The 27,409-nt window shown below is 32.3% G+C and overlaps 1 protein-coding gene across 1 annotated transcript; it reads left to right on the top strand.

The window, feature by feature from the left end:
- Positions 1–3,347: 3,347 nt before the first annotated feature.
- Positions 3,348–26,908, top strand: LOC140441435 (uncharacterized). The gene is made up of 2 exons (XM_072532168.1): positions 3,348–3,624; positions 25,392–26,908. The coding sequence occupies exons 1-2, from the start codon at positions 3,501–3,503 to the stop codon at positions 26,903–26,905; spliced, it is 1,638 nt and encodes a 545-aa protein (XP_072388269.1). The 5' UTR covers positions 3,348–3,500; the 3' UTR covers positions 26,906–26,908.
- The last annotated feature ends 501 nt before the right edge of the window (positions 26,909–27,409 follow it).

Below are 27,409 nucleotides of genomic sequence, written 5' to 3'. Positions count from 1 at the left end.
AAGTACCAAACAATTGAATATTCCTGCGAATAGAGACGGATGATTTGATGACAATAATAGCGATAGTGCGAGTGCTGATGCTGAAACGCCTGAACCTAAAACCACCAACCAAGACAGAACAATTAATGTTCCAGTTAATCTGGATTGCAGTGTAGGAAGTTCCAGCATATACTTGGTTTCAGATGATCCCGGAAAATGGCCTGGAAATATGAATCCAAGTGAAGTTCAATTTGTTAAAATTTTCCTCAGCAAATTACAAAAATGAACTTCCCCAGAGATAGAGATACAAATAATAGGAAATTTTCAGAAACTTATTATTATCGCATATTACCTAATCAAGATCAAATTCATCGCCCGTAGTTACTTTACTCATTATCACTAAATAGTGTTTTTTGTGCACCTTGTAAACTGTTTTGTTGTGATGAAAGCAGCCGACAATTACTTAGTGGAATTAATGGGGTAAGTGACTGGCAACATTTAGCTATTATTTTAAAAAGACATGAATCCGGTGCAGCTCATATAAAATATTCTCAAAAACTGTTTAAACTATCTACAACATTAAAAAAAGGATTAACAGTTGACTCTGCTTTTCAAAAATTATATGAAATGGAGAAAAAACATTGGGGCGCATGTAGAACAAATAACAATTGAAGTAAGATGTGTTTCTACTTTCTGCAATGTTATCTATAGAATATGAAATGTGCGCGACATTGGACATTAAAGATATTGTCAAAAAGTTTTCCGAGACGAAAGCCCTAAAAGTGCGTTTTTAGTTTTTTTATGTGTTTATGTTTGTATTCACGGTTTATTTTAATTAAATGGACGTTTAAATTAGGATATTAGAATATACATATTCTGGACGTTGGATCATGATTATTAAATTAGGATAATGGACGTTTAAATTAGGATATTAGGGTGGGATATTAGGATATTAGGATATACATTAGGATAATATATGGACGTTGGATCATAGAGATTAGTCTAAATGTTCAAGTAAGTATTTATCTATTTACAAAAATAATATTGTTATATTCTGCATCTTCTGCACATTTCTTTGAATAATAGTATGTATGTCTAAAGTTGTTTTTGGCCATGTTATGCGCCACCCAGAGAGATATAATATACTCCATTTAATAATACAAGGCAAGGTAGATGGAATAAGAGGGCCAGGTCGAAGAAGAACGTCATGGCTTAGAAACCTGAGAGATTGGTTTAACAGATCCTCTGCATCTCTTTTCCGAGCTGCCGTCAACAAAATTACTATAGCCAATTTGATAGCTAACGCTCGATAATCGAGCTCGGCACATGAAGAAGAAGATGTCTAAAGTGTTGGAAGGGGGGCGGCAAATATTAAGTTGCACACGGGCGGCCAATACCTTAGCGGCGGCCCTGCCCAGATACCATATCTACAGGAACGACTACAGAGCAAATTTAGGAGGACTAGCCAGTTAAAAGAGGAATGTAATCCATAGTATCCAACAAACACCAGCACTACAACAATTGCCTATGATTTTGTTTTAAATACCTACAAAATAAGTTCTTCATCATTTTCAGGGAATATATAGTGATTAGGTATGTTGTGTTCAAGAAATATACCTAAGCAAATGGAAGCAACGACAATAAAAGTCCAGATGAGACAAGGAGAGATAAGGATCACCTTAGCATATATGTGAGGCCAAGAGACATACTATATGACGACGACCTGAATGTGTTCCTTAACACAGAAGAACAATCCATAATCATAGCAGACCTAAACGTTAGATCCCCAAATGGGAATGATGGGTTACAACAGAAACTTGAAAATAGAAAACTACGTAGAAAAACGATGTCAAAAAGAACGGAAATTGAGTAGAGCAAGAAGCATTAATATTGGTATACCACAAGGGACTGTATTAGGACCCGTATTATTTCTCGAGCCCTTCAAGATGTAGTGGTAAGACACATCTTACAAATTTCATGGGTGGATCGTGTGACTACTGTTAAGGTCCTATGTAGAATGGGCAAGGAATGCGAGATAATTAGCACAATCAAAGAGAGGACCAGGGAGAAGGAAGAATAATAGTTTGGCTTCAAAGCCTGAGAGAGTAATTTAATACGTCTACAAGCGGATTATTTCGGGTAGCTGCAAGCAAAGTTAGGATAGCCAAGCTGATCGTCAACATCCGGAACGAATGTACACCTAAGAAGAAGTAGTAAAAAAGACAAAATCGACGATGACACGGGTTAAAATAAAATACCAGCATCCTGAATTTCCTGACACACACACACACACAACAAAGTAAATCCAAACTCCAGGGGACATGAGATTCCCGGAGTAAAGTGTTCTTATGTCCATAGATCAAAGGTGTCACGTTTCGTGGAGACGGTACCTCCCTGACTCCCAAGCTACCTCCACCCCTCCTCAATCTTAGATGTAACGTTGGGGAGGCTTTACTATGCTCTTCTTCAAATGCGAGCCCGTACAGCGAGTCAGAGAACTTGGTTTTTGGCCTTGGTCACCGGGTCTTCGCATAGGGGTTTGCTTAGCCAGCAAGCAATTTAATTGAATCCAGCCTTTTAATTACTTTTGGGTGTAACAATTCAGGTGGTCAATTAAGTCGTGTGTCCAGAAGATCCCTTTCTCACCTACAGCACACGGATGCGCGATAGGAGCACAACTATCAGTCAAATGCTCTTCATGTGGGAGTCTTTAATAGAACTTCAACATGGTTTAACTAACTGATTCAAATTTAGGCTAGCGTTAAGCGCTTTATTGTTGTTATCCCCTTGTGACTAATCCACTAAAATTGCTGACTTAAGCATCAAGAATCCGCTCTGGGTGGCGCCCATTTCGGAGACTTCGTGCACAAGGATTTGGACCCTACGTGCCCGGGTTTTAGGTTTGATTAATTTTTTTGGTGGTTTACGCTGGTTTCTTGTTAGTATTTTTTAATTTTTTTGGTGGTCGAAGCCGTTTTTGTGTTTTTTTTTTGTGATTTTTTATGCATATTTTACCATAAATTGCCAAGTTTATTTGCTAATCTACCAAAGGCCAATTATAAACTTTTTTTCCTAATACCTAACTGCAACTAATATCAAAGGAAACAAATATTCATTCGTTCGTGTTTTATATTAATTTAAAATTTTTTAAAAAATACCCGATTTCATAAAATAATATAATAAAAATGTACCCTTTTAAAGCATATTCGAGGCATAAAACATATACATAATAAGGACATGGCAATACCGCAACACAAGTTTGACGGATCATTTGTAGCTAACTTCATCAGCACTTTCTCTATTTGTATGTTTATATTGTATATTCTTTATCTATGTCTGTCCTGTCTCTGTGTGTGTGTATCCTGTGCTTTTGTCAACATCAGCATCCCAACCATAGATCTCAACATTATAAAAATGTACATTAATCAGTACGTGAAGCAGAATTCATTGAATTAAATTATTAAATTAAAAGTCTGTAGAAGTCCTACGTCTTATCCTCTCGCTGTACTAATTTATTAGCTATGGAAGTAAAAGTTGAAATTAAGGAAGAGTTTGATGAATGTGACCAAATGTATGTAAATAATCAGCTATCCACATCTATAGATCTTCGAGACTTAAAGAATGAACTAGGCGAAGATAACTCGGGTGAGAATAAACATAAATAGGATTAACTTTTCATATTATGAAGTATAAACAATGTCCAATGTAATTTAATTACTTTAACCTGCAAATTAATGCTGAATTTTCCATAATTTTGATATATTAAAGGCTCTGTGTAAAGTCCATAATTATGTTTTAGTAAATTTAAGAGAATATGTAGGCTCAAAGTCTGATTTTTCTGTGCATTTTATTATTCATCACTTTCCAGAGTTTTGTTTGATAATTTGTGTCTTAGGATTTTGATTTACTTAGATGATTTCTTGACTCTTTAGACAATTGTCGATTAGGTATTGTGTTTTTTGCTTTGTTGTCAACTTAGTATCTTATAGTTGTGTTCATTACAAGTTTTCCAAGACAGTTTTACTGATAAGTTCTTATTTTATTGAGTCAGTTTTGCAATTAATTCAAAACTAGAAATACACTTTTGTTCTCATCAGTATCGCCTTTTTCCCAAAATTATACTATCATTAGGTAGAATATCAGAGTGGCATTATATTATTGAAGCAAAGCTTCTATACTGGAGTTGTATTACTTTTTCTCTACAGTAAAATACTAAGGTGAATCTCACTGAAGTAGTGCCCCGATGAAATAGCAGTCTTCACATGGATTCACTACTCTATCAATTCGTTTCTAGTTATCATATATTTGTTCTACGCAGGTTTAAATTAAAAACTGCTTGAAAAATAACTAATAAAATAAAAAATAGAATTTGATTTATAATGATTCTCAAACAGTCAAAATTTAAAAGTGATTATAAAATGTCATCCATTTAATATTAATATTAAATTATCTGTTTAATTTTTTTTAGACATTTCTCATTTTAAAATAATTTCATATAAATACAATGTCAGATTTTTACAATTATCAGTGACTATTGTGCTAAAGTGTGACAAAAAGAGGTATTAGTAAAACATTTTAAGTTGAATTTCCATATTTATACTTTGGAATAGATTTCTAGATCAGCACATATTAAATATAGCTAGCAGTCACAGTAAACAGTTGAAGGAGTTCATTTATTTGACTATCAGAGTCTTTTATAAAACATAAACTTTTTCAATTTTATTAAAATCTATAAAAATAATAAATGAATAATAAAATTACTTTATTCATTTAAAAAAATATTTGAATTTTAACAATACAGAAAACATGAAGTATGAAGTTTCTATATCACTTTTTTGAAGCGAAGCTTCAAAATCCTTCATATCATCTATACATAAAAAGGGTAGTAAACTGGACTGCTCAAACTATCGAGGTATATCAGTAACCAGTACCTTAAGTCGCCTATATGGAAGGATACTTCGAGACATTATCGAACAAGAATATAAGGAACAAGAAGAAGAGGAACAATCTGGCTTTAGAGCGGGAACGAGCTGCACCGATAATGTGTTTGTTTTGAAACAAATAATAGAAAAAAGATCAAGTACCAACCAAGAAACCCACCTTATGTTTATAGACCTTCAGAAGGCCTATGATACTGTACCCGCTAAAAAGCTATGGAAAGTTTTGCAGGAAACAAACATTAACCACACAGTAATTAACGCCTTTAAACAGCTTTAGGAAGGATCAACGTCGGGAATAAAAATTGGAAATAGACTTTCAAAAAAATTTCCTGTAAACAAGGGACTCCGGCAGGGGTGTTGCATATCCCCCACATTGTTTAAAATCTACGTGGCGAAAGCACTGTATCAGTGGAAGAGAAAGTGCAGAGGAATGGGCATTGACCTGAGAGAAACTTGCCTATATACCCTACAGTTTGCAGAGGATCAAGTCCTTATAGCCAACGATAAAGAAGACCTTACATATATGGCCAGAAAACTACAGGAAGAATACAAAAAGTGGGGTTTAGAACTCAATACACAAAAAACAAAATATCTCCCAATAGGCGCAGAACTATCCAACATTCAGATGGACACAACCGAAATTGCATTCTGCACTGAATTAACCTATGGTACAGAGACATGGAGACTAACAGAAAGCAATAAAAGAAAACTCGAAGCAACAGAAATGGATGTATTTAGACGATCACTTCGAATATCTAGGGCAGACAGAATTAGAAACGATGAAATAAGGAATCGGATGGGGGTAGATGGATCACTGGCAACAGACATAGAAAGGAAACAACTTATATGGTATGGCCATGTTCAAAGAATGCCAGAAACAAGACTACAAAAAATCGCCATGAAATGGATACCACCAAATCGTAAGAAACGAGGAAGACCAAAAAGAACATGGAAGGAGGGAATAACAAAGGCAATGAGCTCCCGAGACTTGACCGAAGAACAATGGAAATTCGTGGAAATTAGGCATCGGACAATGACGCAAGACGTTTTGAAACCGATATATATATATATATATATATATATATATATATATATATATATATATATAATATATATATATATATATATATATATATATATTATATATATATATATATATATATATTATATATATATATATATATATATATGTATATATATATATATATATATCTACGGCATAAAGTGGACTCCGCCCATGTTAAAATTCAGGTTCAATTGAGCTCCGTGGTCAAGTGGGTACCGATATACGGAGCTCACTTGACCATTCCATAATATTGGTTCTGTCGATTCATCAACATGTACAGTTTAATAATTTATAAAAATTTTTTGGAGCCCGTAAATACCCCTGTATCATAAATGTATATCGTTTAGTTCACGTGTATATATTATAGGGGTCGTTGAGATCTTCTTCAATGTATAATTGAACCATAGGTTTATCGGTTTAAGTAAGCTCTGAGAGTTTGGCAACTGTGCGATTATACCGTATATTTTCAACATATATCCCGAGCGGTTCATATGGGCTCCTTATTTTTATCTACTGTTCGTAGACAGTGTAATCTAATACGCATTACACTGAGTAACAGAGGATATCTCATTACCTGGTATAAATACGTACTAAGAGGTAACTGGTTCTTTAAAAACAGGTATATAGATACAAAAGGATTTGGGCTTATTATTTAATGGAATGTTCGCTTGCATAGGAAATTTTATTTTTTCTGCATTTTTAAAAATGTTGTTTTTTTATTTAATATAATTTTATTAGTTAAATGCCGAACTCGATGTTTTTTTTTTAATGACAGAAATTTCGTAATATATTTTGTTTACGTGAGTATGTCTTTGTACGTTTTATGTAAGCATCCGATTAATAAAAACTACTTTTATTTCATCCAATCTTCTGCGATATCTTGTATAAAGCTTTTTTATTATTTTAGTTCTGGTCTTATTTGTGTCCTATATATGATATCTCGATAAAAGGTTATCTCAAAATAAATATGGTTAAGAGCTACAATAGATATTTTTGTTAAAATGGGTAGTAGTGTGCACAAAAAGAAAGAATTTGTCTAACAAGGTATATTCGGCAGCAGATGCATATAGTGCAAGCGTCTATGTTTTAAGGGCGGAAGGACGTGCACCTCATTTTTAGCTGACAAGCATGCGAAAAATATTATTTCTGGTCCTCAATTTACCTTTTAGTTTTAAACAATGATCTGTGACTGACCCCGTGCGATACAAATTATTTTCAAGGAATTTATAGGAAGTCTACGTTCAACAATTTCATGACATTATTGGATGTTCAGTTTTGTGAAAGCGTCTATGTTAGGGAGATTAAAGGAGCACACACGAGTTTTTCAGGGATTTTGGCTGAAAATTGATTCATAGTTTATTTTTATTGTGTAATAATAGGTGTATCGTCTATATAATAGAAGTTCTAGTATCTACCGGTATGGATCGTTCGTTTGTGTAAATGTTATACAGTTTAGGTGCCTTTATGCTACCCCAAGCGAGACCGTTCTTCATCTGCTATTCTTATCATTGAGTGATACAAAAAATATTCTATTGTGTAGGCATACGCAGACAATATAAGTGAGTTTGTTATCTAAGGGGATATCATATAGTTTTTGGAGAAATATTCTGTAATTTAAGGTGTCGTAAGCACATTTAGATTGAAAAATACCACCCCTGATACCCGATATTTTTCGTACCCGTCTTTGATTTAGTATTTGTGATGTACGTGATCTTCCCTGTCTACAGCCACTTTTGTCTTTTAATTTAAGTTTTTCTTCTAATATCGGTGATATCATATTAACGATATTGTGCAAAAGTATTTTGAATAGCTGACAAAATAAAGATATTAGCCGATAGTTTTTGTGATCGTTGGAGTGTTTGCCAGGCTTAAGCAAGGTAACAACTTTGGCTTGTCTCTATACTTTGGGTATCTCCTAATTTGAATACAGTTGTTCATCATCTGGATAAGTCATTGTAGTGTTTTGGTCCAGATTTCGTAATAAGCTTTGTGCTCAGATCCTCAAGGTCGGTAGTTGTGTTATTTTTCATTAAATATGTAGATGGTGGATCCAAGCTCCACATCGTTAAAAGGTTCTCTCAGCTGACTGGTTTTGTCCTTTCTTACTTTCCGACAAGTAGATTAAACAATCTGAGATTTGCCGACGACACCGTTCTGATCGCAGAAACACTTGAAGAGCTACAGACATTGGTAAATAAGATAGCAGACTGCAGCGAAGAATATGGACTATCTTTGAACATAAAGAAAACTAAATTTATGGTAATATCGAAATCAACACAAAATGTTCAAAATTTATATTTACACAATGAAATTATCGATCGAGTTAGCAAATACAAATATTTAGGCACTTTTATAAATGAAGACAACGATAGCTCAGCAGAAATCAAAATAAGAATAGAAAAAGCCAGATCCATATTCACTAAAATGAAGAGAGTGTTCTGCGGAAGAGATTTGAGCCTTGAAATGAAACTTCGCCTGATGAGATGTTACGTACTTTCTGTGCTGTTCTACGGAATGGAGTCATGGACGTTGAAGAAGATTGATACCAAAAAATTAGAGGCATTTGAACTGTGGATGTATCGCAGAATCCTGAGAATATCATGGACCGAGAGAGTCACAAATGTCGAGGTCTTGAGAAGAATGAATAAAGAAAAGGAAGTCATATTTACGATCAAAAAACGAAAACTGCAATACTTGGGACACATTACAAGAGGCGAAAGATATGAACTGCTTCGAATAATTATGCAAGGGAAAATAGCAGGAAAAAGGTCCATAGGAAGAAGACGAAACTCCTGGCTAAAGAATCTACGGGAATGGTATAGCTGTAGCAGCAACGAATTGTTTCGGTCAGCAGTTTCGAAAATACGTATAGCCCTGATGATCGCCAACCTTCGGAACGAAGATGGCACTTGAAGAAGAAGACTTTCCGACAGAAATATTATGTCTATATATATAATGTGGTTTTCAGCAATCAGCTATATACCAAATACCCCTAGTTAGGTAGGTTAGTCCCTATATGTGTTTCCTGTACTAGAAATTAGTCAGATTCGTGTTAACTCATATGTCTGATAGATTTAAGTAAAGTAAAGTTTCTTGATTTTTAGATATACCCTTAACAGTTATAGACATATGTTATTAAAATAGTTGGTCCTAAAAAGGACCAATTTGACAAAATCATATTAAAGGGGTGACTGAAGAATTAGCCGATTAATTAATTAATCATTACCCGGGGTATGACCGATTGCGGTGGTCTTATTAGTACTCCAATCTTCCTAAAGGCTCGTTCTTCAAACCCCATAAGTAATGCGTAATCTTTTTATTAAAAATTTAAATTTTACATGCCGTGTATTACTTTTTGACGATATGTCGAATCAGATTTGTATAGTAATAATTTTAGGTTCTAAACAGCTCTTTGTGGAAAATAAATAAGTTTGTAATATCGGTCGCAACTCATATATAGATAATAAAAAAATATACAATTAAAATAAGTGTAAATAATTTCCACTACATACATCGGCGCCACTGTTCAGGTGATGGGTTTATTACAGATATCAAAGTTTACATTTTAATTCAATGTTCTATTTACGTATCTTCAATATTAAAAAAGTAGGAAAACACATGTTTATGCTTTTATTTTTTTAAATCTATTCTGGTTTCTTTCTAGAGTTCCGTCTTTTTTGAACGACCTGTGTTCTTTTTTCAATTGGGCACTTGTCTAAAGCTATGACAAATACTCTGTCCTCTGCTATTCTACATTAATATGACATTCATTATTTTCTCTAAACACTCTGTCCTCTGCTGTTCTACATTAATATGACTGATTTATTTTATCTTTCTTGCAGCTATTTTAATGTTTATCCTGTGTATCTTCTTCTTCTTCTTCTTTTTCTTTTTATATAGACATAACTCTGTCTGTTTTTCATTGTGCTTCCAGTAAGTTGCCTTTCCATCGTTTTCGTGGTGTTCCTACTGATCGTCTTCCTATGGGTTAACCGTCTCTTGCCGTCTTTATTGTTTTATTTGTTGTCATTCGGCTTATATGATCGTTCCGTTCTACTCTTCTATTTCTTAACCAGTTCTTGATGTTCTTCACCTTGCATCTACGTCGTATATCTGTACTTCTAGCTCTGTCCCATAGTGTCTTACCATCAATTTTTCTAAGTGTTTTCATCTCTGCTGTTTCACATCCTTTTTGTCCTCTCTGTATCAGGTCTTGTTTCTGCCGCGTACGTCATTATTGGTCTGATGACTGTTTTGTAAATTCTGCCTTTCGTTTCTTTTCCGATATTTTTATTTCTTCATAATGTTTCTTTTAGGCAGCCTGAGGCTCTGTTTGCTCTATTCACTGGATCTTTCACTTCAGTTTCGAGCTTTCCCTAGCTAGATAATGTGATGCCTAGATATTTAAGCTCCAACCCTTGTTCTATTATCTGACCTTTTAGCTCCAATTAACATCTTAGTAAATTTGCGGTTGTAACCATGCATTTTGTCTCTTTTGGGGAAATTAACATGTTAAATTTTCTGGCGGTTATATGAAATTGGAGCAGCGTACGTTGTAAATCATCTTCACTTTGGAAGAGTAGTATTGCGTCGTCTGCACAGCAGATTATTATTATATTATAATATTTGTTTTTCCTCCATTTGGTATCCTTTTTTAGTTCTTACTTTTTTATTATTTCATCCATAATCAGGTTGAATAATAGGGGACTCAGGGAATATTCCTGTCTCATCCCATTGTCAGCTTCAATAGGGTCGTTTAGTTCTTCTTCTTCTTTTACTTTGATTGTGTTGTTTTGGTATATATTCTCGATCGTTTTGATTTTTCCTTTTCATATCTCTCTTGCGTACAATAAGTGGATAACGTTTTTTAATTTGTGTATCTTCTGTATATCAGTATTTCTTCTGTGTATTAAAAGTTAAATTTTGGTTATTACTTCTTAAGATTCTCTTAACGTGTTTATTAATTGTCTTGTTTCATGTGTATCAAGATATGTGTATCATGATAGATTGTAATGCATATTTCATTTAATGTAATTAAAGTGCTCTTTGCGTTTGCCAATTACTATCTCACTTCTTCAGTGATAGGTCTTTTTTTCCTCATCAATAACCTTATCCTCGCGCGATACAGCTATTTTAACCCTCTATAGCCACGTGTGTACTCAAGGCAACAAAGGAGTTTTTGATGCAGAAAACTTTTTTAAAACAATTTCCGACTCTAAGATGCCCTCTGTTAATTTCAGGCAACATTTGGTTATACATTTTAATGCACTCTATGAACCTATGACGAAACCTATATGGAAATGTTTAACAGTATGTCAAATGGACATGGCTGCCTTATTAGTTTGTATCTTCGATAGTGATTTATTGTTATAAATTGTGTACAATTTATATAAAAATATATACCGAGGCATTATATCAGCATTTATATATTGATTACCGTTGAAATTTGTTTATTTTATTGTGTTGTTTCAGTACTGTGATAAAAAACAGGTATGTTCCTTTGAATCCACACTGGACCATATTATTTTAAATTATTTTTTTAGGATGGATACAAAAACGTTCTACGGGAAAAGCAGTAAATATCCGAGGAATCCAAAGACTCTGACTTTGACAGTGATAATAAGAGAGTGATAATGAATTTTCCATAGGTACTCAGATATCAATCAATCCAGGATCAAATAAAATGGAAAATGAAGACGATTTGTACGAAGCAAATTTAGACCAGCTCAAATAGTTGACACTATATCTAGAAATCGCTGGGAAGAAATAGAAACTAAAATTCATTTTAATAATAACGAAAATATGCTCAACAATAATGATAAGTTATACAAAATTAGACCATTCATCAACGGTCCATTTCAAAATTTCCAGAGTATTCCAATGAGTGAAAAATTGTGTATTGATGAACAAATGATACCATTCAAAGGGGCACATTCTTTAAACAATATATGAAGAATAAACCCAAAAAATGGGGATACAAGGCATTTGTTTTGCGTGATAGCAATGGTATTGTTTATAACTGGGAATTATATACAGGAACTGTTGAACATTCTCTTCATTTACCTAATGTAGACACCAGCGGTAATGTAGTAATAAGATTGTGTGAGATAGTCGAACCAACCAAACAAATACTATAAAGTATATTTTGACAACTGGTTTAATAGCATTCAGTTGCAGATTGAAATGGACTGCAATGTTTGGGAAAACGTGGACTGCAATGTTTGGGAACTGTTCGTCCAAACAGACTGCCTAATTGCCATTTTTCTGATGACAAGAATATGAAGAAACAGGGTAGAGGTACTGTAGAAGAAAAGCACGCTACAGTAGATGGCATAAGACTACCAGCGTTAAAGTGGTACGATAATAAACCGGTTCATTTGCTTAGTACATTTGTTGGTTCTGAGCATACTTCGTTAGTCAAGAGGTGGATAAGAAACAAAAATCAAGAATTATTGTATGCTGTCCAAATTCAGTGCAATTTTATAATAAATTTATGAGAGGTGTCGATCTTATGGATTCACTAATTGCTCTTTACCGAACAGACATAAAATATAAAAAGTGGTATCTAAAAATATTTTTTCACCTTCTGGATTTAGCTGTTGTTAACAGCTGGTTGTTATATCGTCGTGATTGCGATTACTTTGAAAGAAAAATCAGTTGCCTTTGTTACAGTTTAAGTCCCACTTATGTAGCGTACTGTTAGCAAGAACTGACCAGATCAAAAACAAAGGACGTCCCAGGCTCAGTGAAATTGAGAACGAAATTGTAAAAAAACGGAAGAGAGGACCTACTGCTATTGTACCACCGAAGGAAGTTAGGCTTGACCAAACCTTTGACTGGCCCGTATTTTCAAAAAAAGGGAAGATGCAAAAAACCAGGATGCTGTAATACTTCTAAAGTAATGTGCGATAAATGTAAAGTTGCTTTATCTTTTACAACTACAAATATTTATTTTTTTGATTGGCATAATAAATAAGTATATAACTTAATTCGTTAGTTTTTGCTGCCCACAGTTGCCTGGGGGCAATACTCCCAAAACTCTCCCCAAACAAAATTTAAAAAATCTAAAAAAAATACTAGTTGTAAATGGATGGATATTTGAGCACATATAAGTGTACATTAGTTTATTTTTATATTTAAGTATTAAGTTTATATTAAGTTTACAAAAAAAGTAGGGGCAATAGAGGGCTAAGATATTTATATTTCACTATATGCTCTATCATTTGGTTTTCATTTCAAATTAGCACCTATGACGAAATTTATAATATCTAAGATCTAGTGCTTTCATATAAAACTGGAATAAAACACTTGGTAGATAATATTTATTCGTTTTGAGTACACTTTTTTTAGAACCTAGTATATAAAAGAATAAATATTTGTCTGTTCAGTGTTTTCCAAGTCTGTAAAACATAAACAGGCTTAAATATTAGATTATACATTCATTAAGAATGTTCAATTTCTAAATTGAAGATTTTGTATTTAAAAATTTACATTTACGTTTTTACATTTTATTTGACGTTTTAATCTTTTAATCGGAGTTCATTTTTCGAAAAACTATAAAATTGTGAGAACAAATTGCTATGTAAAAGTACAAGGCACTATTCTCATGCTGTGAGCTTTGCTGCTCTGTTACTTTTATAACGCTTAAACTATTTTTAATTTATTGTCAATATTTTTGAGGCGGGTTTCCTTAAATGACCATTTTTAAGGTTAGTACGTTTGATTAAATGAAATTGACATTAATTTGATAGTTTCCATTTTATTAGTACTGATGGTATATGACTAGCATCTGTTGGTTCTATATATCAATTTGAAAGTAAGAGCACTCTCTTGTTAGTAATTTCAGTGTAAATTGTGACGAAACCAGAAATAACCCATAATATTCTCCCCGTGTGATCTTAGTATTTCCGTTGATTGAATAGTATAGGGTATCCAATATTTTAATCAACGGTATGTCAGAGTTTTATTAATTTTTATATATATTTGCAAAATGAAGAAGAAAGTTCAGTACAGGCAGTTAAACCGCTGATCTGTCAATTTAGAAGTAAGAGCAAGTACCAACTTGCTGAAAAGCATACCATACACAAAAGGGGTAATAAAATGTACTGCACAAACTATAGCGATATAAGCTATATATAAGCTATATATCTATTAATTATTAGGATATACAGTATTTTTTCTGATACACCTGGAACGATTGAGTGAATAGGTGAACTATCAAATAGGAGACTATTAGTGTGGAATTAGGAACACTAATAAATCGTTGATCAATTATTCACTATTAGGCAGTTAATGAGAAATGTTGGGAATACAAAAAAAAACATTAAACTAGTAATTTATAGATTTTAAACAAGCACTGATATAATCATAAGAATAAAACTATGAAATACCATGGCAGAACTAGGCTTAAATAATAAACTAATTAATTTAACAAGGACTAATATACAAGTAAAGACTTCAAGGTAAACTGTCGACTTATTTTCAAATGTACTGCAAAGTTATTTAAAAAATGTGACCGAATTAGCGTAACACCTGTTTTGAAAACTGAATATTATGAGACGAATTGGGGATATTATATTACACAAACTAAACCGCTTGCCTACAAAAAATATTAGGAAAATACGATACGGTGAGAAAGACTAATGACTTTACAGCTAATTGCCACATAAGTATCAATGTAACTATAGCTCACAAAATGGGTTCAATTACATTGCAATTTTTAAATTTTTCGTGATAAAATGAAGTGATTGATTGTTGTTTTGAAAAGGTAAGTTGTTTTTTATTTTTGTATTCCTATCATCTGATATTGTAATATCAACAACATTTTTCATAATATATTCTAAAATAACGAAATTACTAATAACGAACAAAAGTTTTATTAATTTCTTGGTAATATAATTATGTAAAAATTCTTTCTTTCTTTCTTTCTTTCTCCCCTTCCTTTTACCCTAATAGGGTGTCGGATTTGGGCTAGCTACTTTAATTTCCATTTACCCACCTCTTCCATTCTTTTCTGTTTCCTGCCATTATTTTCAGTTCCTCGAGTGATTTTTGTTTAAGTTTTCCCGCCTCTACTACTTGCTGTATCCATTTTTTTCTTGGTCTGCCTCTTTTTCTTTTTCCGATGTTTATTGCTTCATAAATTTTTCTTGTTATTCTATTGGATTGCATCCTCATCATATGCCCATACCAGTTCATTTGTCTCTTTGCTATTTTGTTCATTATCGGTTCCTGGTTTGCCATTCTCCTAATAGTCTCGTTGCTTAATCTATCCCATTTTGTCTTTCCAACTATCCTTCTTAGATGTCTCATCTCCATTGCGTTTATCCTGCTCTTACGTTTTTCCAGAATTGTCCAATTTTCGCTTGCATAGAGCACAATCGGTATCACTATTGTGTTATATATTTTTATTCTTGTATCTCGTGCAAGTTCTCTATTTCCGATTATTGGGGCTAACGCATAATATAACTTGTTTGATTTCTTTGCTCTATTTGTTATTTCCCAGTCTATTTTTCCATCATTAGTTATTATACTTCCCAGGTATTCGTAAGTTGTTACTATTTCCAATTCTGAATTTTTACATTTTATCTTTATTTGATTATCTTCCTTATCTCCTTTGCCGCTGATTATCATTATCTTACTTTTTTCCTCGTTTATCTCCATTTTAAGTTCTTCTATTTGTTCTACCCATATATCCATTAGTTTCTGCATTTTATTCTCGGAATCTGCTATTAGTACTATGTCGTCTGCATACATTAAGGACTCTATTGTTACCGGTTGTAATCTGCGGTAACCTATTATTGTCTGTAGTTGGTTAGTTCTGACTCTAGTGTTTCTTATCAATTCGTTCATTACTATTATGAATAGCAAAGGGCTGAGACTATCTCCTTGTTTAATACCTCTCTTCCAATTAAATGCTTCCGATCTTTCCCCTGTTATTTGTACCCTTCCTTTTACCTCTTTGTAAGTACTTTCTATAATTTTTATCAATGCATTAGGTACGTTAATTTTCCTCAAGCATTTCCCTATAATATGTCTTTCTATCGTGTCAAATGCTGCTCTTAGGTCTATAAATGCTAATACTAGTTTTTTCCCCGTATCTATGCTTCTTTCTATTAGGTTTCTAATGATATATATGTTGTCATTTGTCTGTCTTCCCGGTCTAAATGCCATTTGTTCGTCTCCCAATACCATTTCTACTTCTTGTCTTAGTCTCTTCTCTATTATTTTCGTATATATTTTAAAGCACACCGATGACAGGCATATTGCCCTATAGTTGTCGCAGTTTACATGTTCTCCTTTTTTGTATATTGGCACGATGATATTGTTCTGCCAGTCTTTAGGGATTGTTTGTTTTTCCCACGCCTCTTTATATATTTTCCATAGCCAGTTTATTCCTTCTTCTCCCATGTATTTTACCATTTCCGGTTCAATTTCATCATCTCCACCTGCCTTGCCTATTTTTATATTTGATAATCCTTCTATTACTTCTTCTCTACTTATTTGCTCTGGCTCTGTGTTTTCTTCGCCTTCATTGATTATATTGTCTTCCTTTATCACTTCGGTATCAATTTTATTTAGGCTAACCGCTACTGTTTTTTTCTTCAGCGTTTCTTCTTAATCTACATTAATGTTATATTACAATTCTTTCTGGAACGAGCTATAATTTTTCTCAAATAACCATTTTGTGTGGTTTAGTCGCCTTAAGGTTTAGCATACTTTGTCAGATGCTCTTTAAAGTCCCTTTTAATATTAATATCGTTTGAGAAATTTTTCCCAGATACTTATATTTCGTTTTGATTTTTAATCTTCTTTTAATGTTAGTTTAAATGGTCTAGTAGTGTGTTCGTACAGTTCAGTTATAAGCAAAATTAGGTGTTGTTGTACACCTAATTCTTTTAGTACAGTCATAAGTGTATCCATTTGACTCTGTGGAACGCTTTACGATAGTCTATAAAACAAATCCATAGTGGGATATTTAATTCCCTAGACGTTATACTTATTTTGGACTTATTATAATAGTTTTAAAATTAAATGTTTAGTAAAAATCTCTACGCGACTTTAATGCATTAAATATTTTAATTAAAAATCGACATATCTATTGAAATTAGACAGTAAAAAAGTATGTTACTAAAGATTGATTTATAAATTATTGTAGTTTAAATTCAACTACGCTATGAAACAAATATTGCATGTCATAAACTGCAGTAATCCAAAAATTATAAAGATCTCCCTGTTGTTTGAGTTTTCTTTAATTAATAGGGTAACAAACATTATAATCCTACCGAAGGGGCCTCTAATTTCATAAACTGTTACACGATTACTCTATCCGATCTACGTACATTTATGAACTAACTGTTTTAGTGACAATGCCTTTTAATAAAAAATACTAATTAATAAAAATGGAAACTTAACATTTCCAAGTTTATAATAGACACTTTCTTATGTTTAAAAATATATAAAATAAGTAATATAAATTACCGCCTTGTTTATTAAAACTAAAAAGTAAAATAAAGTTATGTGTCGGTTAACAATTTATATTTAACTACATTAGCCAAATAATCCTGAAATTCCTTCATGACTAAATTGATGGATATTTAAATAAATTTCAAGTGTTAAAATGTACCTGCTGTAAAATTTGAAAATCTACTACTAATACAATTATTGGCAACATCTCAGGAGTTTAGAAATGTACGCAACATGGTAAATACGGATCCCAAAAATGGTTTATCCTATTGTGGAGTCCACTTAATGCTACATGTTGGTCGGAGTCTACATAAAGCGCTACTTAGATAATAATATACACGGTGTATATTCTACTGGAGTTAGTATAATACCGTTTTAGAACGGAGCTTACATTAACCGCTAGATGTATATATATATATATATATGTATATATATATATATATATTATATATATATATATATATATATATATATATATATATATATATATATATATATATATATATATATATATATATATATGAAGCGAAGCTTCTATACTGGCGTTGTATTACTTTTTTCTCTATCATAAAATACTGAGGCAAACGTCACGGAACTAGTGCCACAAGAAGAAGGTGTCACAGGTAGCATCACAAAATAGCAGTTCTTCACATCGATTCACTAGTCTCGTTCAGTTTGTTTGTAGTCATCATAAATAACTAACAAAATACAGACATTAAATGAGAAGTGTAAAATTAAAAGAATATCTATCAATGATAGATTCGATGAGAAAAAATTATCAACATTTAAGTTATAAATGGCATCCAATTAAGGGGTATGTTCACGCCGCAGTTAAAATGAGTGGCGTTCAAATAAACTAACGTTTAACAATTCTTTGAGTAGATGGCAGCATGTGCATCATATTCTAATATTTTGATTTTCCCGAAATTTAATTCTCTGAACAGCGACATGTTGCCAATGAGGCCAAGTACGGGAACTTATAATATAATATACGATCGGTAGAATTGGTACAGTTCGCTCTCAATCGGCAGTCTTCCTCAATGTAAGTTGAAGTTAGCTATTTTTGAAGTTTCACAAATTCTAATTTTTGGATTGGATCATTGGATGAAATTTTTTAATTTTTGTATCGTGTTGTGTTACCTTTGAAATTAAGATGCTGTTGTGATTTTGAGTATTGTTTTTTTAGTTTAATAAACATTTTAAATAGTGCGTATCAGTCTTGTTTTCTATTTAAATTAAAAAATTAAATTTCAAGTACAAAAAAAATTACATAATAAAAATATACACCTGTAAACCTCATAATTTATTTACCCAGTGGCGGACGCTAAGGGCTGAGCAGTTCTTTGTAATTTTACATTTTTCTTGGCAACAAGGCTATTGAATTTATATTTATTTTCAGTCAGTAAATGAAAACCTTCCTTTGCTAAATCAATTTATTGTTAATTTGGAACTTCACTCTTTAAAAAGCTCATTAGCCCATTCAATCTTGCTTCTAAGGTTGTAACTTCTGCAGTTTCTCCGATATTTTCCATGGACACGGAAACATAAGATGCCATAGTCGAATCATATTTTCTGGCAAACACGACTCGATAAGAGGAAACAATATCGCCACAAACTTTTGTGCAGTTTTGTCAAAGGTCTCAAGTGAACGAAGTTGACTCTCAATCATATCATAAAAAGCAGAAATATTACAAGAAACTCCACTCAAAATTAACTAATGTAAAGTTAAAATTAAATTAAAATTAAATTAAAATTTAGTTAAACTAAATTAAAGCTCTCTAATGTAAACTTTCTAGAAGTCCTCTCTGCCAAACCTAGACTTCAAACTCTGAACTCAATTGGAGATAATTTAAATTTGCGCTTACCTTTACACTGACCTCTGAACTTACTGAACCTGTTCTGTCATAATATTTGTACTTAAGTTTAAAGTACCTTGCACTGTATTTATCCTTTGCCTCCCTCTCACTGATTAACTCTTGTTCGGAAGCTTCTTCGAATATATGTTTAAGTACCGCACTCTCCACTTCACAAAACTCATTTTACTTTACTTGTTAAAGTTTCCAGGTTCCCACTGTACACTAATTTTCTGCCAGGGTCGCGTATCTACCGGTTCAGCTAACAAACTGTCCAAAACAATAGCAATATTCGTAAATGCGAACTACCGTTCTGCGTTTTCGCAGAAATAATACCTTCTTGGTTTTCTGGTTTCGAACTAATACAAAATTAAATTTTAAGTACAAGGGTTGTTTTAATTTAATACAGTTTGCTTTGCTGTTGGTGGTAAAAATTCTACTAACTGTATCTAATCTATGCAATTCTAATATTATTATTATGGTACATGATATTACATTCCCAGACAAAAAAGTCGTAAAATTTAATTGCCTCACACTCAGCTGGATGTGCTGATTAGGGAATTTTTTTAAGTAAACATATATTAAGTAGTTATGTACTTGACATTTATCTTGCTGTATGTACATAAAACTTTCATTCATTGGGAAATATTTTATTACTTATTCCAGGCGACAATTATGAATGTAATTTTAGTAAATAATAAAAAATAAAAGTAAATTTCAATAATCTTTTTTACTTACGAAAATATTTAATAGACAAAATTTAATTGATCATTACATAATATTGTTTTGTCTATAAAAATTAAATTTGTTAAAAAGTGAATAAAACTGGAATTGTTTTTATGTTTACATATTATGTAAAAACCAGTATAATTACGCAGTAAACTTTACCGACCACAGTTTTATTTTTAACCACGATTATATAACGTCAGGGTGCCAGGGATAAATATGATATACTTGTATATTTAAGACATTGTGACGTTATACAATCATGATTGAACATTGAACACCGATAATATGGTCATAGGGTGTCAATAAGTATATTATATATATAAGATGGGCATTCTGATACTGCTGTTTTAAATATGTGGAATAAGCCACTGGAACAATGTAATGGAGATATTTTGGAGAAATGTGTCAGACATACTAATGGAATTATCAAAAAATGATATATCCGAGACAAGAGTATGGAGAATGTTGACATTCAATAAATTATAATAGATCCTGGTGATAGCTCACATTCAGGCAGTGACGAGAATTAAAATACATGAGTTTCTATTTTGGTTGGCAGTTTATTGTTATATAGTTACCCAATCTTTTATTTCAGTCTTGTTTGAAGACATGTTTGGTACCTTCTCTAAGAATATGATATGGTATGGAGCGTTTTCTATTATAATTATTAGGGATGGGTCAGACACATTTTTGAATAGTTGATTTTCAAACCACGATAAAAAATTTGCTAGATTAATTTCTTCATGGTATTCCATTATAGCCGATTTAGAGGAAAATATAGCCTGTGCACCCTTAATGAAACCATTTTAATTACTAGCATGAGGACTAATATATCCACAAAAAAAAAAAATTATTTCAACACCTTCATGTTTTCAATATGATTACGGTTATAATATTATGGTGAATATAATTATATTACGGTTTTCCATCAGTTTTAATAGATTTTACACATATTTTATTCTCATCTTGCCATAAGCGACATGACGATCTATAGATCAAGTCTTATCTATAAAAACAAACTTGTACAGTTCTTCATTTTTATATTTTATATATAATCTCAAAGATTCTGCTCTCTTCACAGCATTATGAGATTGTTCCATCAGTCCTCGCCTTGGATCATCTTTTAGCAATTTAAAACCAATGTCTTTCAGTACAATATTGAGTGACATACGATAACCCCTAAACAGATCTTTTTCCTTCAATTAAATCCATAAATGGGTCAAAGTCACATGAGTGAAAAAAGGAAGAGTTGAAATTCTGACTTTTGGGTCCCGAGACAAAGACGAGTATTAGTAAGATTGTAGTGTTGATAACTCAATTTGTGAAAAATTTGCACTTGTGTCACTGTTTCCCTAAAGGTGCGATATATTAAAAATATTAATTGTTTATTATGTAATTCACTTGATAGTTTTGTATTTCTCAATATTAGGTAGGGGAAAGGGGGACAAGTTGGCGAACTTAAGGCTAATATCCAAATTACTCTTCTTTTTCCAAATTAAAAATATTTTTTTTATTGAGATTTTGAACTCTGGTAGTCACAGTAATCAACCTACAAAATATCATAGCTATAGCTAAACACATTATTGTCCTATAATTTTTTTAAAAACATGCAATCTTCGTCGTCTTACCCACAAGCGTTGATAAGTTGACGAAAGAAAAATAACTAATCGAAAAGTATAACTTTAAATCAAAAAACAATTTATAACATAAAAAATGTAAAAGAGATAAATGAAAAAGTCCTTTAATTAAGTACTAAACAGTTATTTTTCTTTTATAATAGTTTTTATAGTATTTATAGTATTTTATAGTATTTATAGTTTACTTTTATAAGCTAGCAAAAACAGTTTTTTTTTCTAAGTCTAATTGTAACAAAAGTCGCACACCCATACTTTGGACTTCGCTTCTTTTCACATTCTTGCTCACATTGAAACCATAACTCGTTGTTTTTGCATTCTTTATTGGAAATCAAACACACTTTGCCGTGTTCTTCATTCTCTGGATCTATATCGTTATCACTGTCATGATAAGGTATTTCTACTGAACTCTCTGAAGAAGAAAAATCGAGTAACTGTCGTTTTGTGTTTCATTTGTTTTATTTTTTCTTATATTTTTTTTTTAATTTGAACTTTTTTGCTGGTTTTTAGTTTCTGTGGCTTTTCAACTGACTTCAGTTGTTTTTTTCGTTCTTTGTCTAGTTTTTCCTTTTGTTTTTTTCTACATCGTCTATTTTTATGATTGCTTGAGGTAGAGGAGGTAATCCAATTGTCGTTTGGATTTTCTTGGTTGGGGTTCGTGGTGGCTTCATTAAATTACAAGTTGAAGTTGAAGGCATGGAATGACTGTCTACTATTGGTGACGGCTTAGCGATGTTTACTCCGGAAGTTGAAGGCACTGGCTCTGGCAAGATATTAGCTTCCACACTTTCATGTAAGTTGAGTTCTGGTTGGCGAGATTCTCCTATAGGCTTTGGAGTTAATTCTCTTTCTGTTGTTTTTGATGCTTCAAAATCAAGTTTGGTGAATATTTGTAAGTCAAATAGTTCTATACCAGTGGATCTAAAACCGCTTATGGCATTTGCAACCGTTGCAACTTGCAAGTATGCTTTACCAAAAATGGAGGCTATATCATGTAGAATTATAGCTTTACCGGGATTATTTATTAGGAATAAGCTCTGCTGTATGCAGTTTTCAAAGGCCCATATAGTGACACATCCAGCGGCTGCATTCTGTGATTTATGTGGGGTGGAAATTCGATCACAGAAATAAAATTTTCCCGGCACAAGTTAATAGCTTCTAGGGCGACATAGCTAGAGTGGTTGTCCATTAACTATAGTGATCTATTCTCACTGGGGCTAGCATGCTGGATAAAGTGGGGTAGGTATTTTATGAAATTTTCTGAATTCATCCAATCTGTTTCATGTGCAACCCCAACGAATCCAGGTGGAGTTTTGGCCATATATGCTGGTTGCATTCTCACTCTTGGGAAAATTAAAAATGGTTTTATAAAATTCCCACTGGCATTCATGCAACAGACGGCTGTTACATTTGTACCTCTTTCTGCCGGTGTTATCACTTTAGGATTCTTAGTAGCAACAGTAGAAATACCGGTTTCGTCAAGGTTATAAATTTGGTTTGATGTAAAATTGTATTTTTTTCTAATCTCTTTTAATACATTAAAGAACTGAGAAACGTTTTGCTGATTGAAGGCCATAAACCTTGCAATGGACGTTGGCTCAGGCGTTCTTAGTGATAATTTGTATTTTTTCATAAACCACTCAACAAAATATCGACCTGCTTTCTTTTTGGCTTTGTTGAATCTATTAGGGATTTCACGTGTCTCTGTGTAGTCAAAAATTATTCTACTAAACTGTTTTTTGGTAACACCAAATGCACGTTTATCAACATTAATAATACACTCGCGATCATAAAATCCGGGTCACCTTGAAAATCACCGATATTTCATTTTTAACGAGCTTTATCGTAGATAATAATAACGCAAATACAAACTAATGCATGTTTCTGGGAATTGTTATCGGCTTAGCGTTTTCTTTTGCAACAAAGAATTTCAATAGTGCCGATTTCGCGGGAAAGCGCACACTTCCCAAAATGAATGGTACCTGTAACTGCCGCTTGTTTTAAATGTCTCATTTGTGCTTCGACTTTCTGTTCAAACGCAACGAACAAACGTTTATTATTGCCACCATTAATGTTTATTAGTGCCATTATTAGTGTTTATTATTGTTTATTTTTTGCCAAAAATACCCTTGACTGTTGATGAAACGGCACAAATTGTTGCGCTTGTGAAAGACGGTCACACTCAAAGGCAAGTCGCAAGAACTGTTGACGTAAGCCTTTCTACGGTTCAACGAGTGCTTCAACGCTTTCAGGAGAAGGGTTTGCTATCCAGACGACCTGGCTCTGGACGAAGAAGAATGACCACGGTACGAGATGACCGTTTTCTTGTGTTTCAGCATTTCTGCCCATTTTTATAAGCTAAAAACCCCACAAAAATTATAAAATATCAGAATAAAGCGTCGTGGATAAGTTGACGAATTCGTCGTCTTATCTACTTTGTTTTTCGCCTACTTACCCTCCTAAGCTATTTCAAACAAAAACTTTAGTAATAACAAAAGTACATGAACTGTTTTGTTAATTCGTTTCCTAAATCACAGTTTAAACATGCATGAATTGCTTGTAACGGTAGATAGAACGATAGCACTTACCTAGCCACCAGTAGTTATTTTTGCGTTCACTAAAATTATAACGCAGAACATGTGTTACACTCTTTGCTGTTTGTAGCCAAACTGATGATCTATGTCTGGCAGCAAATAAATTAGGTGGGAAGTACGCGTTAAAACAGATGTTTTGACACGATCGTCATTGCTTCCAGCTTTGCCACTGCTTTATTTCAGCCTATTCGTCATCTTACCTACTTCGTCAACTTAACCCCTTTTCCGCTAATATTAAATCTTCTTAACAATATTAACTTTATTGTTGTGACTTTTTTTAAATTTATTTATTACCGTTCTATATTTTTATGTTTATACTAGTAATAGTCGGTATGAGGTTCAAGCTGTTTAATGTTCAGTCCATCAATCTCCTCAATAGTGAAAAAGAATAAACACTTCTATATAAAAAAAGTGTGTGTACTTAGTACACACGTAAGAAGTTATACTTCTATTATACGATTTCAACGAAATAAATATATTTTAAACAGTTTATTTGTATATATTTTTTTAAATATTAAACTAATTTTAATACTTACTATTTTCCAGTCTTGGTAAGTCCTTAAAATAATACCAAGAATAAAAAAAAGTAAGACAACAACACGAGGTGTTCCACAGCTACGTGGTTCCGTAGCTGTCATCCATTCAAATCATAACCCTGTTCGACACTGCTGCTATGGGACAATAGAATAAAATTGATACAAAATTAATTATTTTGGCAGATTGTACAAATAATATTAAGATAACTTTTTAATATTCTTTTCATCATATTTTTATTAATCCTATTCCCGACGAATACTAATCCAAATACACAAAAATTATAATAAATAATATATTTACTAAATTTAACTTTATAAAATCCATTCGCCGAGATAATAGCCATTTCGTAATTATTACATTGACAGTAGTAGGTATCAATGATAATTATCTACACATCGACGTACGTTTCATTTAATATTTTCATTTAACTTGTTGAATGAAAATGAATCATGACGCACAGGAAAAGATAGAGTGGACGTACTATATGAAGCTTTGCGCTAGTTATACTGTATCATCTTTTTTTGTTTATTATTACATTTGTTCTGGATTTTGGTATTTTTTTGCATTTTTTATAGTTGTATTTTAATTTTTAGGTTTTTGTGAAAATGATAGTAAAATGGAAATAGCGAAAACAATAACTAAATGTTCACGTAATAAACAAGTGAAACAATACTGTGAAGAACAAACATTAAAAAATATTTCCTCTTCAAATTTTTCGTGCAAAAATAATGTACTGGAAAAGACTGAAAAAAGACTTAGCAAATGTGAAATTTGTTTTAAGCAGTTTTCTCTTCCAGGTAATCTGAAAATACATTTAAGAACACACACTGGAGAAAAGCCATACAAGTGTGAAATTTGTTTTAAGCAGTTTTCTCTTCCAGGTAATCTGAAAATACATTTAAGAACACACACTGGAGAAAAGCCATACAAGTGTGAAATTTGTTCTAAGATGTTTTCTCGTCAAGGTAATCTGAAAAGTCATTTAGGAACACACATTGAAAAAAAACCTTATAATTGTGAAATTTGTTTTAAGCAGTTATCTTCAGCAAATTATTTAAAATCACATCTAATAACACACTCTAAAGAAAAACCATACAAGTGTGAAATTTGTTTTAAGCCATACTTCCATAAAAATAATTTGAAGGTACACATGACCACACACTCAGGGGAAAAACCTTATAACTGTGAAATTTGTTTTAAGCAGTTTACTTCAGTAGTCTATTTGAAAGCACATCAGAAAACGCACTCTAAAGAAAAACCTTATACATGTGAAATTTGTTTTAAGCGATTTTCTCGTCAAAGTAATTTAAATGTACATATGAGATCACATACTAGAGAAAAACCTTATAAGTGTGAAACTTGTTTTAAACAGTTTTCTTATCACAATAATTTGAGAGAACATTTAAAAACACACTCTGGAGAAAAACCGTATAAGTGTGACATTTGTTTTAAGCAGTTTATTTCATTACATTATTTGAATTCACATATGATAACACACTCTAAAGAAAAACCTTATACATGTGAAATTTGTCTTAAGCCATTTTCTCATAAATCTAATTTAAAAGCACACATGATAACACACTCTGAAGAAAAACCACACAAGTGTGAAATTTGTTTTAAGTCGTTTTTCCAAAAAAATCATTTAAATGAACATGTGAGATCACATACTAAAGAAAAACCTTATAAGTGTGAAATTTGCTTTAAGCATTTTTCTCTGGCATATAATTTGAAAATACATCTAAGAATACACACTGGAGAAACCCCATACAAGTGTGAAATTTGCTTCAAGCAGTTTGTTAGAAGTTGTAATTTACTTGCACATATGAGAGTGCATACGAAAGAAAAGCCATATAATTGCGAAATTTGTTTTAAACAGTTTTCTAGTCAACAACTGTTGAAAGTACATTTAAGGACTCACTCTGGAGAAAAACCTTATAAGTGTGAAATTTGTTCCAAACGATTTACTTCAGTAACCTATTTGAAAACACATCACATAACACACTCTAAAGAAAAACCTTACAAGTGTGAAAAGTGTTTTAAGCCATTTTCTCAAAAAAGTAGTTTGAATGTACATATTATGAGAATACATTCTAGAGAAAAACTTTAATGTGTGAAACACATTGGAGAAAAACCTTACAATTGAAGGGGTTGGAGCAGAAAGTTTATAAGTACGTCTAAGTTAGTTTTGAGAAAATAGCTTCCAAAATAATTTGCATACTTAAAATTCTGTAAAACCCGTTAGTTTAACCCTTTAAGTCATAACGGTAGCTATACCTCATTTGGCTTTAAAGTTCCAAATTATACAGCACCCAAGCAATTTTAGTAGCTTCCATTGACTGTAGCGAGTGTCACTGGTTCTCATATTAACCAACAAAATAATATTGGCGCGCATGGCAGGCCGGTTTATGTTTGGCCGGTAAATAGTGCGACCAGTGGTACTCGTCACCTACATACATACACGCACATACAGCTAATTCTTGGTGGGATTTGAGTTGTTTACAATAAAGGTACGCAATAAATTAATTGATAAGTTATAGTATACTTAATTCACAAGCATTTGAAGTAGTTTATATATATATATATATATATATATATATATATATATATATAT

This window comes from Diabrotica undecimpunctata, chromosome 1, assembly GCF_040954645.1.
Source record: "Diabrotica undecimpunctata isolate CICGRU chromosome 1, icDiaUnde3, whole genome shotgun sequence".
NCBI classification, from domain to species: Eukaryota; Metazoa; Arthropoda; class Insecta; order Coleoptera; family Chrysomelidae; genus Diabrotica; species Diabrotica undecimpunctata.
Note: the sequence above shows the minus strand (reverse complement) of the source record. Positions and strands in the feature narration are given on the sequence as shown.